General features: G+C 34.5%; 1 protein-coding gene across 1 annotated transcript in view; it reads right to left on the minus strand.

Moving 5' to 3' along the window:
• Nucleotides 1-19502, minus strand: part of MAST4 (microtubule associated serine/threonine kinase family member 4) — a 769506-nt gene that overhangs the window by 398596 nt on the left and 351408 nt on the right. Inside the window, 1 exon segment of the mRNA XM_074282373.1 lies at nucleotides 3682-3756. Coding sequence (XP_074138474.1) covers nucleotides 3682-3756 — 75 coding nt within the window.

Here is a 19502-nt window from a genome sequence, read left to right on the forward strand (position 1 = left end):
GCTCCCAACCAGGCAAAATTGTGAGACCCAATCTCAAAAGAAAACAAAACTGTTTGCTTCCTTCCCTCCCTACCCTGCTTGTCCCTCAACAGACACAAACAACACAGCCCACTAAAAGGAAATATTCGTATGTAATTATATTTAAAGGGCCACTAATAAAAGACATAACAAAGAAATGGATTGTTATAAAATACAGCAATAGAAGTTCATTTATAGTTTGCAAGTCGAGATTAAGTTAGCAGAATAGAAATAATGCAGTTTGTTAATACCTTTTTTGTATACCTTTTTTGAGTGGATACCCATCAATTTGGCTAAATAAGTTAGGATATATGAATGTAATGGAGTACTATTATTCTATAAGAAATAATGAGAAGACTGATTTCAGAAAAGCCAGGAAAGACATGAAGTGATGCTGAGCTAAGTTAGCAGAACCAGAACATTGTACATAGTAACAGCAAGATTATGTGATGATCAACTATAATAGACAACTTTTCTGAGCAAAAGTGATACACACAAAGAATGTGTGATGGGAAATGCCATCCATATCCAGAGAAAGAATTATGGAGATTAAATGAGGATCAAAGCATACTATTTCCATGTTACATTTTTGTTTGCTTTTTCTTTCTCATGTTTTCCCTTTTGTTCTGATTTTTCTTTCACAACATGACAAATATGTAAATATGTTTAAAAGTACTGCATATGTATAACCTATATTAGATTGCTTGCTGTTTTGGGGAGAGAGAAGTGAGGGAGTAAAGGAGAAAAGTTTGGAACTAAAAATCTTACAAAAAGCAATGTTGAAAATTATCTTTACAGGTAATTGAAAAAATAAAATATTATTGAGAAAAAAAAAAAGTTTTTCCTGATCTCTCAGCTATACATAATATCTTTGGCTTTTGGAATCCTTATTGCACTGTATAATTATTTCACTACAATTTCACATTCTGTGCCCTAGTATGCATGATACTTTTCCAGCTAGATTAAACTCCATGAAAGCAGGGCTTGTTTCCTTTTTGATCTGCCCCTTAAAAGGATCTCAACAAATATCTGTTATAATAAGACCTAAAGTCAAGGAACAAATATTTAATGGGACAAGAAAATTTTCTATTCTATTTCCCCTAAGTTATAAATTTAACAGTCAGTATTCTTAAAATATAGAGCAGGCCACTTACTATAAATTAATAGTTTCATCTCCTAGCACTGAAGAAAAAAAAGAGCACCAGTATCATGGGCTGGGGATGATATTGCTATGCTGTTTTTAGATTCCTAGATAATGAAACTGGAAATGATTCAGTATAGATTCTTAGGCAAGCGGCTTCCAGCAAAAGGTCACTGATCATATACCAGTATTTCTATTTGCTATTGTCTAAATACTATATCCATACGGTAACTATCCTCTTTCAAATCATCCTTTTAAGTGTTAGGAAAGATTTCCTGGCCCACAGTCAAATCAACACTACCTATGGCAACTGAGCTATATTTTCCCCTAGAAAAGCAGCTGACCTTTTAAACCTATTGGGAAATAATGGAATATATTCATGTAATGCTGAAAGTAAGTGGTTGGTAGAGGAGAAAAAGTCACAATTCTCTCCAAAAATACCCTCAGTACCAATTGAAGAAATTAGTCAATTTATTGTTGTTGTTCAATCACTTTTGGTTAGGTCCAACTCTTTGTAACTCAATTTAGGGTTTTCTTGGCAAATATACTGGTACAGTTTTCCATTTCCTTCTCCAATTTATTTTATAAATGAGGAAACTGAGGCAGACAGGATAAAGTGATTTGCCCAGGGTCATACAATTAATAAGTGTCTGAATATGGATTTGAATCCAAGTTAATCTGTACTGAGACACAAAAAACTGAGGGAAGGAAGATATTGAATAATATATAATATAAAGGCAGAATGACTCCGAGACCATTAATAGCTCTGAAAGATCACCTTGTCCAACACATTCTTTTAATAAAATAAAAAAATGTGACCTAGAAAGACACATTTATATACATCATAATTGACAATATCAGAATTCAATTCCAGATCATTTTATGTCAATTCCAAGATCCTTCCCTCTTTATAACCATCAAAGAAAATAATGCACTTTGCAACTCAAATGTAATACTGAAATTGGGACTCATGCCCAAATGCCGTACTATGAGATCTCCTTACAATAAGACCATTTTAGCATTTCAGAAATTAAGCTGAAGAGAGTGGAAGGAAAAGGAAAGGAAAAGAGGAAATCTAGAAGGATTCAGATCACAATGAATCCTAATCTATAGTAAATACAGAAAATGGAAAGGAATTCATTTGCAAACTCAAAGAAGGTCAAGGACAGAGGGAAAGGATGTATATGTACAAGAATACTTATAGCAGCACTTTTCATTGTATCAAAGAACTGGGAACAAAAGGGAGCTCAGATGGGAAATGGCGATGATATATGGAAGTAATGAAATATTACTGTCCTAAGAAATGAAGAATTCAGAGAAACATGAAAAGACTTACATGAACTCATGGAGATTAAAATGTACTGAATCATAGGAAACATTTACATGATGATGATAGTTTTATAAAATAAAACACGTTAGAAAGATTTAAGAAGTCTGTTCAAAGCAGTGAATAATTGTGACTTCAGAGAACTGATGATAAGCACGTCATATACCTCAAGAAGAAGTAATAGACTGGAAGTGCAAAATGAAATATATTTTCAGATTTGGCCAAGGTGCTGATTTGTTTTGGTTGGCTATATATACTTTTGGATATAAGTTAAGACTTATTCAGGGAGAAGGGAAAGTTAATTAAAGATGAGTGACAGAAATGCAAAAAGAGCATAAAAAAAAAATCTTTTCAAATATGCAGAAGAAAATAAAAAATAAAAAGGGTCCCATAGCAAATTTGACAAATACTAAATAACAAATTTGGTATTTGGGATTGAGTAAATACTAAATTGAATATATACTTTTAAAAACTATGTGACAGTTCAGGTTCTCATTCAGTCCTCTTTCTTGTTCTCTTATACTAAAATGTTTCTATTGGCAGATTATTAAATTTATAAGAAAAAGAAATTAAAAAAAATAAAATGGATGAGTCATACAAGAAGAGTTGTACCATCAATGGAAGCAATATTCTTATTGATAAGATCATACATCTGTACGATCATCAGTCTAAAACTGACAGGAATTTCAGAAACCAGTTTGGTCCAAGTTCTTCATTTTGTAAGGAAAATAAGGCCCAGGAATGTTAAATAATTTGCCTAAAGTCACATGCATGTGATAAGTACTAGAGGGTATTCAAACTTATGTCCCCTGACTCTAAACTCATTACATTTTCCATTAAATCATAATACTCCTTATTAAATTATAGAAGAAAATAAAGGTTATTATTGTGTGACTTAGGGGCACAAACCTTAGAAAGTTTCTTCTCTCCCCAAAACATAACAAAACTTCCATAAAGTCAAGGAGAATGTCAAGATCAATGGCATGTAGCCAGGAGTGCAATAGGAAGGACACAAATGTGCTTAATGAATATAGAGCAAACACAAACTTGAATTTCTTTTAATAAGGAAATGTCACACTCAGGAAAAAAAAATTAATATGAGAATTCTATATACACACATACACACCATGACATACTCAAATATCAGCAATCCTCCCTCTTCCCAATGTAGATAGGCTTATAAATGCCTACTCACTTTTGGAGCTGACGTATCCACTAGTCTCTGCCGATGCCGGGCTGAGCTGAAATGGCTCTTCGGAGGCTGCCCTTCCTGACAGTGAATGGAAAGGGGGGAAATGAACAGGAGAAAGGAAGAGGAGAAGGTGGGACGTGAAGTGATGGAAAAATGGCCAAAAAAGGGAGAGGGAGAGTGTTTAACTGTACTTTAGTAGTTATCTAACTAAAACTTTATAAACATATACAAAGTACATTTGCTATTCTCCCAATAAGTACACATGCTACAGATATTCAATTAAATTGATTTTTCTATAGCCATGCATGTATATTTTACAGCCTTGAAATATCAGAATTGAGACATTGCTCTTCCCATTAGAATTCCAGAGGTTATAATTTCACAGGACCTTCTTTGTGACTTCATTATCTGATATTTTAGATTTTACTTTTTTTAATGTTTTTTTTTTTTTTTTAATGTTAATAAAAGGGAAACCAGTAGGAGAATGGGGGGGGGGGGAGTAAAGGGTAGTTTTTTCTATAAACTCCATTAATTCAATTATACCTCAATATCTGAAAATTCCAAACTTCTTATCATAATAAAAGGCATGTCTCAGATCAGCAGTGCTTCTCCCCAATCACATTTCATGGGAATAACACATCGAATTCCAGAATTCCTCCCAACCTTGAAACCACCTTTGCCTGAGAAGCTCTGCACTAACTCATCTAAGATGCATCCCTGATGATTCTCTGGCAATCACCAAAAAGTCTGTCCAGTGATGTTCTGAAAGTCTAGGGGAAAAAAAAGAGCAACTGATAATCTTACATAGTAATTTTGTTCTAGTGCTCAAAAGAGATAAAATATACCCTCAGGCATACACCTTAAAGTACTCTGAAGGTAGATTTTTCCTGCTCAGTACAACAAGCCCCATTTGAAAGGGGAAGATTTGGGCTAGGATTTTTAAAAATGGACATAGCTCTACTACTCTAACCTCCTGAGAAACCCACCAGCCAAATTAAAAAAAACACTTATTAAACATGTACTAGGCACAAGACCCTGCAGTGGACATTAGGGATACTTCAAAGAAAGTAAGTAGGAATCCTATCCCTAATGCCTGACAGAATAAACATTCATGGACATTGAGGCCAGGGGCAGTGTGCGCTCCCCACCCGTATGATCTTTTGATAGAATAAAAGGCAACACCAGACACAAAATTCCCAGAGATTTACAAATAGCGATCAGTTACTACTTGGTCATCTCTACTTAATGAGAGGAAGATGTGAAAGGAACATCTTGCTAGTAAAATATGGAATATTAACTTTTTTTTCCTCTACAAGGATAACAGATATATTGCTTTAAGACATATATCAGTCATATCCACTTGAATTGTCAGAAGTATTTGTGACCATAGGGATAACTACCTAACAGAAATGAAATGTCATAAATGGCAAACTACAAGTAAATATCCCCTCTAGTAACAGACAGGTCAACATCCCCCTTCCTCCCCTTTTTTGCTTTCTTTTGAAAGATATAAGGAAACACTCTTTAGATTTTTATTCTAGAAAATATCACAGAGCTTTAATATAAAAAATCATATTTAGAACTTTATTATATCTCTTGCTACAGGCCTAATTATTCTTTGCCTTTTTTTTTTTTTCTTATTAGTTCATTATGGGGTTTACCCTTCTTTGTAGTCCCAGAACTTAGCACAGTGATTTTAAAAGCGCTTGTTGATTACCTGAATTGTCCCTCTTTCTCATTCTTCAGTCTTTCCCTACCCACCACTCCTTACCACCTCCTTACCTCTCCCAGCAATTTCAGTTACCAGCTTTAAACAGAGGGAAATCCAAAACAATAGATTTTTCCTTAAATTTCAGATCTGCATATCTAATTGCTTATAGGATATTTCCCCTCAGAAGTCCAACATAAACCAAGCTTTTTGTCCCCCAACTCCCCAATAATTTGCTTATCTTTAGCACTTCTCTATTTCTGTGGATGATCCGAGCTTTCACCCAGTTTGTGGGATTTGAAATCTTGATGCTATCTTATTTATTCTTCCTTCTCTCACCTTATATACCTTACCTTATATACTTCACAACTTTCTACATCTCTGTTCTTTTCTTCCTCCACTATCTTTTTTATATTTTTTCCTAGATCTCCATCCTCATTCCCTCCTGCCCTAGCCCAGGCCCATATATTCACTCATCTGAATTATAATAGGACACAGTAGACTTTCTGCACCTTCACTCATTTCTCTCCAATCTATCTTTCACGTTGCCATTGATTAATCTTATTTAATCACAAATTTCACTAGAATTCTCTTTTGAATTTGATAGGAAATATCCTTTCTAAAGCAAAATAATTGGCTAGCCAGGAGATTTTCAATATTATTATTCTTTCAAGCATGTTAAGCAAGCAAAACATTTTTTTTTCTGTCATTCTCCAAAGGTGTGCCACAAATGAATTATGCTATTTCTACCTCACACCTAAAAAAACTGTTCTAATCACATGTAAACAAATAATTATCCTCACTGATCCAAACGGGAAGAAAGCTGTGGATTATGATTCCATATGGAATCATTATAACTGATTTAAATGTTCTAAACCATAATAAGGAAACATCATCAGTATAAACAATGCCAGATTCTCCCACTCACCAGGAAAAAAAATAATCACAGAGTTAAATATACATTTACAGTCAACATATGAATTAACTCAATTCCAGGCCTGTACTTTACAGCTCTTGTTCTAACACCAAGGTGAAAACAGTTGTTGGTTTGTTTTTTGTTTTTTGGGTTTTTTTTACATTAACTAATTGTACCCTGAACTCAGCAGAAGGCAGATGTCGCTGTTAAATCTCATACCTAAAATCACAGCCATAATATATTTGCCCCCATTGATAGAAAACTGGTGAAAAGACATCTCATTCTTCAAGAAGACTAAACAAGCTCTTGAATTTTTGTCCTCTCTTTCATCTCATTTGTTATCAAGCTCAATGAATCTTGAACACCAGATATACAAGATTAACAAATTAAAATAATCAATGTATTTACAAAAAGACTTAAGCAATACATCTTAATAGAAACTAAGGGGCTAACTAACTAGAGCTATTTTAATGAATTGCATGTAGAAATGAAATGACAATCTGGGCAATCAGAACAAGTTTTTTTTTTGTTGTTTTTTTTTTTTTTTTTTCCTTTTCCCAGTGTAGGACCTTATTTCAAAAGCTTAATCTAAAATTTATTTTTAATAAAATGTAGTCATGCTGAAATCAATTATTTAAAGAAGCTTAAATTTCTTAGTCCCCAGCTTTATGATATCTCACTTGCAAAATACTTATCAACAGGTCACTCCTAGTTTAGGGAAGGGAGCCATACTGATTTGGAGAGAAGGAAAATAGAACATGTGAATACTCAGAATTCAATGTAATTGAGAATCACTTCAGCAAAGTTAAATTGATAACTGAACAAAGGAAAATATGCTAGTCAGAAAGCACAGTATTTCCTACTGTGTTTTTTCTTTTTCTTCTTTTTTCTTGCACAAATTTCCACATTAAGTTTGATCCACAGTTGGATAATTCAATAAGCAGAACTATGTTTATGCTGAAAAGTCCCCAAAGTAATCTTATGTCTAGAATCCCAAAGATATAAGGGATGAACCTATAATTAACATTATATAGTCAGAGAATACTTCTTATAATATACCCGTAGTACAGAAACTCATGTGATGACAGAATGAATGAATGAGACTACAAGCAACAGTACTGATGTAACAGGGTACAGAAACTTCTGTGGCTGGTTAGATATACAGATCAAAGCTATATATAAAGCCCATTTGCTTTCCCTTTAAACAATTTCAAGCTCATTGCTTTTGCTTCCTCCCCAAATCTGTTAGATTACTTTTTTCCCCCCTGAGGCAATTGGGGTTAAGTGACTTGCCCAGGATCACACAGCCAGGAACTGTTAAGTGTCTGAGGCCAAATTTGAACTCAGGTCCTCCTGAATTCAGGGTTGGTGCTCTATTCAATACACCAACTAGCTGTCCCCATTAGAATAATTTCTGTGTGCATCTTCCTCATTCTGCTCCGGACACCACACTCTAAAGTTATAGATTAATAACTAGCATAATCATTTTGGGATCTTTCCTAAATAATGGTTTATTTTTTGTTTCCTTGGTTGGGACTTGTTATTTCATCAGTATGAGGCAAACACTTGGTATAGAAAATCCTCTCCATTAATTCTCATTCATATTCTCTCTCTCTCTCTCTCTCTCTCTCTCTCTCTCTCTCTCTCTCTCTCTCTCTCTCTCTCTGCATATGTGTCTGTCTGTCTTACAGTTTCTCTCTCTTCCTCTCTCTCCCTGAAATTCTGAAGCTCTTATTTATTCTTCCCTCTCCCTCATCTTATATACCTCACAATTTTCCAAGTCTTGTCCTTTCTTCCTCTATCTTTAATATATGTTTCCTAGATCTCTACCCTGATTTTTACAGATAGGTACACACATATACACAGAGGCAGACAGCTTCTTAGAATTGCCTTAGGCATTGAACAATTAACTTGATTCTCCATGTTTCCAACCAAAGTTTTGTTAACTCCAGATTCTGTAGATCTTCTACATATGACACAAAGTTGCTGGTTACTCTAGAACTTATCATGTTGGTCTGCCATTATGAGTACTCCAGCATGGTTTTGACTTAGTCTCAACTTGATCAATTGCCCTATTAGAATCTAGTAGATTCTGATCTAGAATCAGAATCAGAAGACTCCAACAATTCAAAAGATCAAAAGGAAGCATCTGTAGCATTTTAAAAGATTTTCCATTGTTTAAATTTTGTGTGCAACCAAATGAGTTAATGAGTTTAGTATGTACAACAGGCTAAGTACTATGCTATTCACTAAGGAGAGAAGTACAAAAAATAAAGCAATCTCTACTTGCAATGAATTTTCAATCTACTGGAAGAAATAACAAGGACATATGAAAAAGATATGTAGGCACACAAACATATTTATAGATACACAACATATACAAATATACATATATATGTGTGTAACAAAGTAGTTTAATGGAAAGAGGAAAGGTACTAGTATTTGGGTGGCTCTGAAAACACTCCATTCAGACATGGTACCTGGGCTATACCTTAAGGGAAGAAAAGAGGCTGTGAAGTTGAACGAAGAAGGGAGTTCATAAATATATTCTAATGAGCATTTGGCAATATTTGCTTAAATTTTCAGATTAAAACTATGGGTTTGTCACTATATGATATCCAGAGGGTATTAATCTGCCACTGGTCACATGCTCCAAAATGAGCAAGAAAATTATGTGTTGTTGAGGTGATTTATTTATTTCCCTACAGTAAAATATAATTAGCTCACATCAATAATTGCTTCATTAAAAAGAATTCTTTAGGAAACTTAAAATACTGCATAGAAACAAGCTTGCCTTTAAATTACTTGTTCATTTGATATCATGACAGGGCAGCAGTGGTTGATGCCCATCTAGTTAAAAACTTACATATATTGTATGTATATATACACATACTATACTTAAATATCCTTATGTAACAAAAACACTGGGCATGTGCCCAGTATATACTGCCCACATGGGACCACATAAATAATTTGCTATTGTATATAGATGACTCTTTGCCACCTAATATCACTCTGCTTCAATCATGACACAGGTTGTCACCACTCCTTGACTTCTCAGGAAGGCCAAGAGCCCTTAAGGGAGATGGGGAGCAGAACCAGACATTGTCAGCAGGTTCCCTCTAGGCTGAAGGGTCTTATACCTCACCCAGAGTTTCCCCACTATCTGTGACCCTCTACAACTTATATACTACATATATTATACAATAGTGTATATTTTATGCTATTTGTATACTTATATTTAATATGTTCCCAGTCTAATGACTAAATAATTCAACTATCAGATTACACATTTGCAAAGCTCTTTGTACAATGCCTGGCATATGACAGGCACTTAATGCTCCTTTACTACCTACATCCTAGGCTCTAAATCCTGTTTTTCTCTAAAATTTTTTTCTTCGTATTGTGTTTCAGTGTAGGGAGAAAAAATACATTTTTTTTTATTTATGCAGATTCAACCAAAATCAATATGCTATACTAATAACTACTATTGAAAGAAGATTCCAAGTAAATAAACAAGCTATTAGGCTGAGGACAGAAGTGTCAGCACAAGGGCAAACTTTGCATTTAAAGGAAGTTAACTGATATTAACATTTCATGTCTATAATTCACTAAGATTTCTTCTGATAATTTGGAAGAGAAACATCTTCATACATAATTTAACTTTGTTTTTGTTTTTCATTTCTTTTTTTTTTTTTTCCCTACAAGGCAACAATCAGGATTAAGTGACTTGCCTAAGATATCACACTGCTTGTGTCAAATGTCGGAGATCAAATTTGAACTCAAGTCCTCGACTCCAGGACTGGTGCTCTATCTGCTACATCACTCATGGCACTATTTTCAAACAATATATTATTCTCTAAGCTTGTAAATCAGATTATTCACTATTTCAGCCTTACTTTGCACCATGGTACCATCTTGCACATATGATAGATCAACTAGAAATTCCTTGATATACATAGAAATTAGTCGAGAACTCCAGATGATTGAAAACCTAATTCTTTTAATCACGTATTAGGCAACCTAAATTCAAATATAATAGTCACTAGGAGAAGTTTTCAAATCAGCCCATCACTCTCATTTTAGAAAGGAAAAAAAAAATCCACTCTTAGACATATCCAATTTGGAGACACCAAGAAAAGGTATGAATAGCACATAAAGGTCTATATTAATGTTTCACATGCTTTTGGAATAATTCATACAATTCAATTATTAAACAATTTTAATTCTGAATAGAGAATTAGTAGTAACCTCTATAGTCATCTCCAAGAAATTCTTTTGTCTATATTTAGTATTACCTTTCCCCATTCTGAAACTTATTAAATATCATATTTTAACAAAACCAAGATATTATAAATGGGAAAAAGTAGCTATTAGACACAAACAAATCAATTCAACAGTGAACTTCTATGGGAAAAAAAATCAAGTACTTTAATATTATTGAATGACCGGCATCATATCAATTCACAAGTCCATAAGATTTAACAATTAGCAAACACATAAAAGAAATCAAAAGAAGGATCAGAAATGCTACCAAATGTTAAAATATGCCTCCTAGGGCACAGAACACATTTTATAGTTATGAGACCACAGGCATCTGTTGTTGTAACCCACGGTTCTAATTACATTATAATTTGTGGAAATCTCCATAAGTCATAACTTGATAAAGATGAAAAGATCTCATTTAGCTTCACTTCCTTTCAAAGACTTAGCTTTTCAAATTCATTTTTATGACCTTCAGGCCTTGTGCTGGAAGCTTTGGAGAAGGGTACAGGAATACTAACCTAGCAGCTGAGAATCCTCAAAGATGCCCAGGAAACTGCAATTATCACAACCACATTAGGTTATTTCTGGGAATGGGAGCTGTTGATGGATAGTGATTCAAAAAGACAGGCTTATATAGGAGAGGACACTGATTGTCATTTAACAACAACAACAAAAATTTCAATGACTTGTGGCTAATTTTTTTTTAATGGGTATCATCAGTCCCTAGGATATTACTCAGTCAACAAGAATTTATTATTAGCCTACTATGTGTCAAGTACCCCCCTCCTAACAGCTAGGAATAAAACAAAAGCAAAAACCAGGAACCTACACTTACAAATTGGTTAAATACAAGATATATAGAAAGAAGACAAGCATTTATTAAGCACTTACTACGTCCCAGGCACCAGGTCCCATCATTAAGTGCTTTACAGATACCATCTCATTTGATCCTCATCAAATCTACCTTAATAATATCTAATACCCTAATAATACCCTAGGAGGTAGATATTATTATGATCCTCGTGTGGAAGAAATGAAAGTAAATAGCCCCGTATGTTACCTGCCTAAGATTACACAATTAGTGTCTGAAACCAATTTGAATTCAAGTCTTACTGACTCTAGTGTTCTATCTACTGAACCACCTAGCTGCCTCTGAATAAAATGGAGACAATCAACAGAGGAAAGGCATTAACATTAAGAGGGATCAGAAAAAAGTTTCTGAGAAAGTGAAGGGGAGAGGAGAAAGAGAACTGCTTTAGCTGGGACCTAAAGAAAGCAACAGAAGAAAGGTGACAAGAAATGAAGAGAGAATTTAAGCCTGAGAGATAACCAGGGAAAATGTACCCAACTGGGAGATGGAGCAGCTAGTGAGAACAACAGCAAGAGGTTCAGTGTCATTGGATCTCAAGGTAAGTGAAGGGGAGGAAAGTGTACAGTCAATTATTTCTCACATGAGGAAGTCATGTAAAAGATATCATTATTATGTGATAAAGAGCTGGACTGGTTATATGGTAAGGGATCACCCTCCCACACCTTGGCTCCACTCACCATCCTAATAATTTCCTAGACCATAATTTCACTCCCTTTCCCCCAACCCCACACCTCCTACTTATGTCTTTTAGATGTATCCTCCAAGGACAATTAAAAACAGATAAGAATGATTGCACAGAATGATAGGCTATGAAGGGGCTGATTGTACACTGATAGAAAGAATACCCATGTCAGAGACATAAGGAATAGATTAAAATGCTGAAGCATAAGTGTTTGATTTGCAAACAGTTGGCTGTATATAACTATACCATCATGATGGTAGATCAAAGGTAACAGGGCTCCACTTCAATCTTTCACAATCTTTCACAATATTGTCTTATTGTACAAGACTACATGATAACATTTTTTTAATTAAAGCTTTTTATTTTTCAAAACATATGCGTAGACAATTCTTCAACATTAACCCTTGTAAAACCTTATGTTCCAATCCCCCCATTCCCCATGCCCTCCCCTAGATGGCAAGTAGCCCAATATATATTAAACATGTAGAAATATATGTTAAATCCAATATATGCATCCATATTTATACAGTGATCGTGCTGCACAAGAAAAATCAAATCAAACCAGCTTAAAATAGAGAGAGAGAGAGAGGCAGAGAGAGAGAGAGAGAGAGAGAGAGAGAGAGAGAGAGGCAGAGAGAGAGAGAGAGAGAGAGAGAGAGAGAGAGAGAGAGAGAGAGAGAGAGAGAGAGAGAGAGAGAGAGAGAGAGAGAGAGAGAGAGAGAGAGGGGCAAAATAAAATGCAAGCAAACAACAACAAAAAGAATGAAAATGCCATATTATGAACCACACTCAGTTCTCTCTGGATGTAGATGGCTCTCTTCATCACTGAACAATTGGAACTGGCCTGAATCATCTCATTGTTGGAGAGAGCCATGTCCATCAGAATTGCTCACTGCATAATCTTGTTGCCATGTACAATCATTTCCTGGTTCTGCTCATTTCACTGAGCATCAGTTCATGTAAGTCTCTCCAGACCTCTCTGAAATCATCCTGCTAGTTGTTTCTTACAGAACAATAATATTCCATAACATCATATACCATAATTTATTCAGCCATTCTCCAATCGATGGGCATCGACTCAGTTTCCAATTTCTTGCCACTACAAATAGGGCTACAACAAACATTTTTGCACATGTGGATCTCTTTCCCTCCTTTAAGATCTCTTTGGGATATAAGCCCAGTAGAAACACTGTTGGGTCAAAAGGTATGCACAGTTTGATAACTTTTTGAGCATAATTCTAAAAAAAATTGCTCTCCAGAATGGTTGGATCCGTTACATGGTAACATTTTATAATGATTTCGTCTTCACAGGCCTCTGTAATATCTATGGTATTCTTTTAAACTTAGTATTATGTTGATCTGAATATATTGTTTAAAACATGTTCAAAATGTGGAATTTGACTGGAGTAGTGGAAGTCATAACAATGACCCATTATAATTTTGCTCTAGCATCCACCTAAAATGATGAGAGAGAAAATTCTATGTTTAATATAAACTTGGTATTATAGCCATAATAAATCAACAATTGATTTTTAGGTGCCTCCCAAACCCAAGATACCCATGCTAGACAGAATTCAAAGACAAAAATATAACAATGCCTACCCTCAAAGAGTTTATGTTCTCCTAGGGGGCTGGGGTTCACAAATAAGTAAATACGGGATATAAACATTATTAGAGAGGTGGACACATAAGGAGGGGAAACTAACCCTCTAACTGAAAGGAAAAATTTAAAACCAGCTCCCGCAGGATAGGACATTTGACTTAGACCATGAATGGAGAAAATAGGAATAAGTGGTACAGTGAATAGAGTGCCAGGACTGGAGTTGGAAACACTTGTTTTCCTAAGTTCAGATATGGCCTCAGGTACTTCCCAGCTGCATCATGTCACTTCAGTTACTTAACTTGTCTTGGTTTCCTCATTTGTCAAATGAGCTGGAGAAGGAAATGGCAAATCACTCCAGTATCTCTGTTAATAAAACTCCAAATGGAGTCACAGAGTTGGACATAACTGAAAAATAATACAACAGTTCTTAACAAGAAAACTCTATTTTTCATAGAATGACTAAAGAAATTCATACTCAGGCTACTTAAAAACTGATGCTAGTCAAACTCTCTTTAAATTAAGAAAATAAACAGAGAATTAAAATTTCTGAAGAAAAAAAGAAAAAAGACAATTTGAATAGTAGCTTCAAAGCTGACAGATACTAAGGACATCTTTTTACAAGTAAATTAATTTTTCCCTACTTCATAATCACTGTAATTTTCTGGAAACATCATAACATCTGTTTTAGAAATCGAACTGTTGTATTACAACTGAGATATGCTTTATTTTTTTTTTGAGTTTACTGCTACTTTTAGAAAAATGTGTGTGTCCTATATTATGTTAAAACCACCATTAAATTATATTTTTAAAGGCATTTGAGAAGCTTACCTATTAGTTCATATTAACAAATTTTATTTCAAATATTTAACATTTTATTATAGAAGATAATTTTATAGCTCTAATTGCTAGCTTTAGCTTTCAAAATAAAGAATGATTATACCCTTACTTGTTAAATCTCTTAAACCACTTCAATTTAATTTTGAAAAAAAAAATTATATGATATAACCCCACACACTTCCTTAAAAATGAAACAAATTACAGAGAACCCAATACTCAAAAGGGAAATCTCATTTTTTTTTCAAGTAAATCAATTTTGAACTTGACATAAAAATTTAAACACAGCTTCAAGTTTTACCCAAAGCAAATTAGTGCAAACAAGTAATAAGAACCTGGATAATTAGACTCCAACTGCATTAGATTAAGCAAGGGACTTAGTAGACACTCCCTAAAAGATGCTTTGATTGATTACATTAACTCAGGGAGGATAATATCCAGAGACCCCAGAATCTAGTGTGCAGATCTCTTCAGGGGCTCTGGGGAAATGCAACTTTTGCTTCAAAGGTTAAACAACTTATTAGTGAACATCTCACTCCCACCAAAATCACTCATTCTAGGTAGTTCCCATTATGGTCATGGGTTTTTGTAAATCTTCCATGATGATACCATCCATCATATAAGAGACCTTTCTTGGGTACTTCAAGTACTTCAAGAATATTAGTACAACCCTGGAGCTGTCCATTTGTTCTAGTACACAATTGTTACATCATCAATTCAATATATTGTCTATGTTTCTTGTTTGGTTTTGTTTTTAAAGTGAATATTAGTCCCATAAGGCATTGAGGTTTGCCCTAACAATCATCACAAAATGTTAATATCCTTAAGGAGTTTCTATAGGGGAAGGACAGGTCAAATAGGTGAATTCAAGGGAAAGGGGGTAAAGATACAACACTGATGTGAATAAATATAATGCAAGAAAAATTAAGAGGGGAGAGAACATTAGCAACTGGTGGGGAAGGGTTCAAATCAGGAAAATTTCATAGAAGAGGCAAAATATAAGCTGAAAACAGGATTATATATTTAGAACTTGAAGGGATCTCATTTAGTAGATGAGGAAACTGAGGCACAGAATGATTAAATGATATGCCTATGGTCACAAGACTAATAAACGTCTGAGGGGGAATTTGAACCTGAAACTTCAGACTCTACACTCAAACATTTTTAATCTTTAAAGACATGGAAGTTGAGAGGAGAGCTCTTTCCACTCAAGGGGAAGGAATGATTTGTTCAAAATGAACAGTACTTAGGGAATGAAATATCAAATTAGTTAGTTATCAATGTATTTTGGCCAGAATGTAGTCTTTGTAAAGAAGGCAGGGATAGTGGTAGTAGCCATATTGTAGGAGACCTTAAATGTGAGTGAAGTAGTTTTTTTTTTTTTTTTTTTTTTTTTTTTTCCCTCATCTCATAGTTAATGTGAAACTATTGGGGGTCTTTGAGCAGGGAAAGGGGGGGGGACAGAGTTGACTCTATGCCTCCACAATTATTTTGGGAGCCTTTCAGGGAATGGAGAGAGGCTGGAAGCAGGGGATCTAAAGGGAAGCTTTTATAATCATCCAAATGAGATGTATAAGGATCTTTAAACAAAAGACAAGTAGTGGCCTTGGCAAAGAGGAGACAAATGGGAGAAATACTATGAAAGTAAAAATCAGCAAGATTTTGCAACTGATTAGGTCTTGGGCAGGAAGAGGGAGGAGGAAGGAAGAGGAAAGAATTGGAGATAACTTTGTGATTACAACCCTGGGTGAATTTAGGGATGTCAAGCACTCAAGAGGAACTTGAGGAAAGATAAGTAAGATAAGTTTCTTTATGAAGAGAAAATAATGGATCCATATTTAGACATGTTGGAATTTGAAGGACCTGGAAAACAACATACATACATACATATATATATGTAAACACATTTACATATATATAATATGTATATTATATATATAAACACATTTATATATATGTAAAGATTTGAAGGATTATTTATATAGATATAATATGTATAATTGCATGTCCATGTATGTGTATATACATATATATATATATACACACACATATCTGAAACAGAAGAGAGACATAGAAAGGAAAGAGAAGATGGGCAAAGACAAAGAGATGTAGACATACACAGAGGGAAAGATTGATCCTTCTTGCAAAGAGCTTAAATCAACTTAAACAGCATTAATATAAAATGAATAAATACAAAAAAGGTTTAACATTAGCAAAGAGACAAAGGGGAAAGAATGAAGGAAGAACAAATATTTATTATGTATCTATGCTAAGCATTTCACAAATATTACCTTAACTCAAACATAGATGCTACTACTATCCCCATTTTACAGAAGAGGAAACTGAGATAGACAGCAGTTAAATGATTTGTCCAGGATCACTATTTAGGAAATATCTGGGATCTAAAGTCAGGTTTTCCTGTCTCAAGGTCCAGTGCTCTATCTACTATGCCACTAACTGTTTTTTATGGAAATCTCATTTAGCTTCTCTGAACTTCAAACAACCAGACTTAATCAAGAAGAGTAAGCAGAAGAATTCCCACATGGACTACATCACAGATATGAAATCACAGATTTCTGGCATGTGTTTGATTTTAACAGTGAGGAATTATGGAGTCAAATATTACATAAACTCAGAGTCAAAGTCAATACCCTAAACATATGGACTCTTAAAAGACTGATATAACACAGACAACTTGGAGCAGACAGTTAGGTCTATCCTTCAGAATCAACATCACCAAAAGGGTGGGTGGTAGCTTCCTGAGTGTCATCAGAAGGAAAAAGACATCTGGCACATTTCTTACAGAGATATCAAGATAAAGAGTTAAATTCAGATCCTATTAAAAGTTGAGGTTGTAATTAGTCTTATGTTCAACCAAATTTCCCCAGTTTCACCAAAAATCTCTTTTCTCTCTCATTTTCTATGTACTTAAATCCAATTTATGCACAGGTCAAGACATCCTCCTGATGTCCTCTTTAAAAATGAAGAGCAGCAACTCCCCCTCCCCCAAGTTAATGCAGCAGTCATATTTTAGTTTGTGAACCATAGCCATTATTGAGGGCTTTCCCATCAGTGTTTACACTTCCCCAGCCATGATGGTAGTTAATGTATGTGGATGTGTATGCATGTGTATGTATATGCATATGTGTATATGAATATATAGTAGCTTAATTAATTTCTATTGATTTCAGTCTATGTGTTTAAATATGAAACAAAGGAGACAGATGTCCAACAAAAAAGCAAATAAATAACCTTTTTGGACTCTGTGAGAATCAGCCTGCTGCACTTGAGCCATTTTAAATAAGGAATCAGACACTTACAAGCTGTGTATTCTTGTGTATTCGTGAACAAAGCTTCCTATTTTATAAATGAGGGCTCAATAGAATACTGAGTCTGGAATTAGGAAGGTTCATCTTCTTGAGTTCAAATTTGAACTCACATACTTGCTAGCTATATGGCCCTCAGCAATTCATTTCATCCTATTTGCCTCAGTTGCTCATCTACCTGGAGAAGAAAATGGTAAACCCCTTCAGTGTCTGCAAAAACAATATAAAACTAAACCTGCATAGAGTCACAGAGAGCCATATATAACTGACAACTGATTTAACAGCAACAAAAAATAAGAATAGAGCAGCTAGATGGCTCAATGGATAGATCATTGAGTCTAGAGTCAGGAAGAATCACTCATTTCATGCTTAAAACTATTTTTGCATGTATTTGGAAAAATAAAATATTATTAAAACAAACAAAAAAGATACTTATTTCCCTGGGTTCAAATCTGGACTCAAACACTTAGGAGTTGTGTCACCCTAGGCAAGTCACCTAATTCTATTTGCCTCAATTTCCTCATTTATAAAAGGAGCTGTAGAAGGAAATGGCAAATCACTCCAGTATCTCTGTCAAGAAAACCTCAAATGGGGTCAACGAGGAGTTGGACATAATGGAAACAATTGAACAATAACAAAATAGGTATAATAATATAGTTGCTCTACTATAAGATACTAATAAAACAATTATTCTACTCATAATATAATTGTTCTACTTCCCTTGAAAGTTTATTATAACCCAAGTGTTTTATAAATTTTCAAGTGCTATTTAAAGGTAAACAATTTTATTAATCCACACTGATTGAGAGGCAACTTATTGTGACTATACATTCAAGAAATTCACTCAAGGACTTAAGGGACCTAGAATTGAATTCTTTATGTCACAGTTCTTCAGCTTCATGCCAAGATAAGCCAACAGCTGACATTTCCCTTGACTAAGGTTATAGCAGGTGAAAGACATTGAATGAAAACTTTTAGTCTCCCAATCTAAATCAAGAATCCCATTTTAAATGCCTTGGCAATGGCTACACTTCCAACAGATTGCTATATTCTACATACTGGAACCAGGTGGTGCTATTTCTTAACCGACAAGTCATTTATCCTGATTCTATTATTAAAAAAAAAACGCCTGCCATTTGAAACTAGTTTCTCATGTTGTCAATGCACTTCCACTATGATTGGTCTGTGTCCTATGGAATGCAAAACAGGAAGGAAGCATGCTATACCATTTCTGAAGAAAGTAGAACTAAAAATCGAAGGGTGGGAAGTGCTGAGAGGGCTAGAGCACAGGGAATAAATAGAATAGGGGCAGTTAATGGGAGAAGAGAAACAGAAGAAGTGTTTAAGAAAAAAAATAAGAAAGATTTCAAAATGGGAAAAAAAAAACACAAGGAAAAGCACTCCTTGCCAAGAAAAATGTGCTAATCCTATGCAGCTAAAACATATTTAGGACAACATTTCAGAGTTATCTCTGAGTCCTTAATATTTAATGGGGAAGAAGGTTGGAATTAAGTCCAACAGATTTGTGGGAATTTGCCAATTATTTTGACTCTGAAGAACAACTGTTCTCAATTTCATTTTTTAAGTCTCAGGGTCAATAGGATACAATAGTTTCACA

Source organism: Sminthopsis crassicaudata, chromosome 1 (genome assembly GCF_048593235.1).
Source record: "Sminthopsis crassicaudata isolate SCR6 chromosome 1, ASM4859323v1, whole genome shotgun sequence".
NCBI classification, from domain to species: Eukaryota; Metazoa; Chordata; class Mammalia; order Dasyuromorphia; family Dasyuridae; genus Sminthopsis; species Sminthopsis crassicaudata.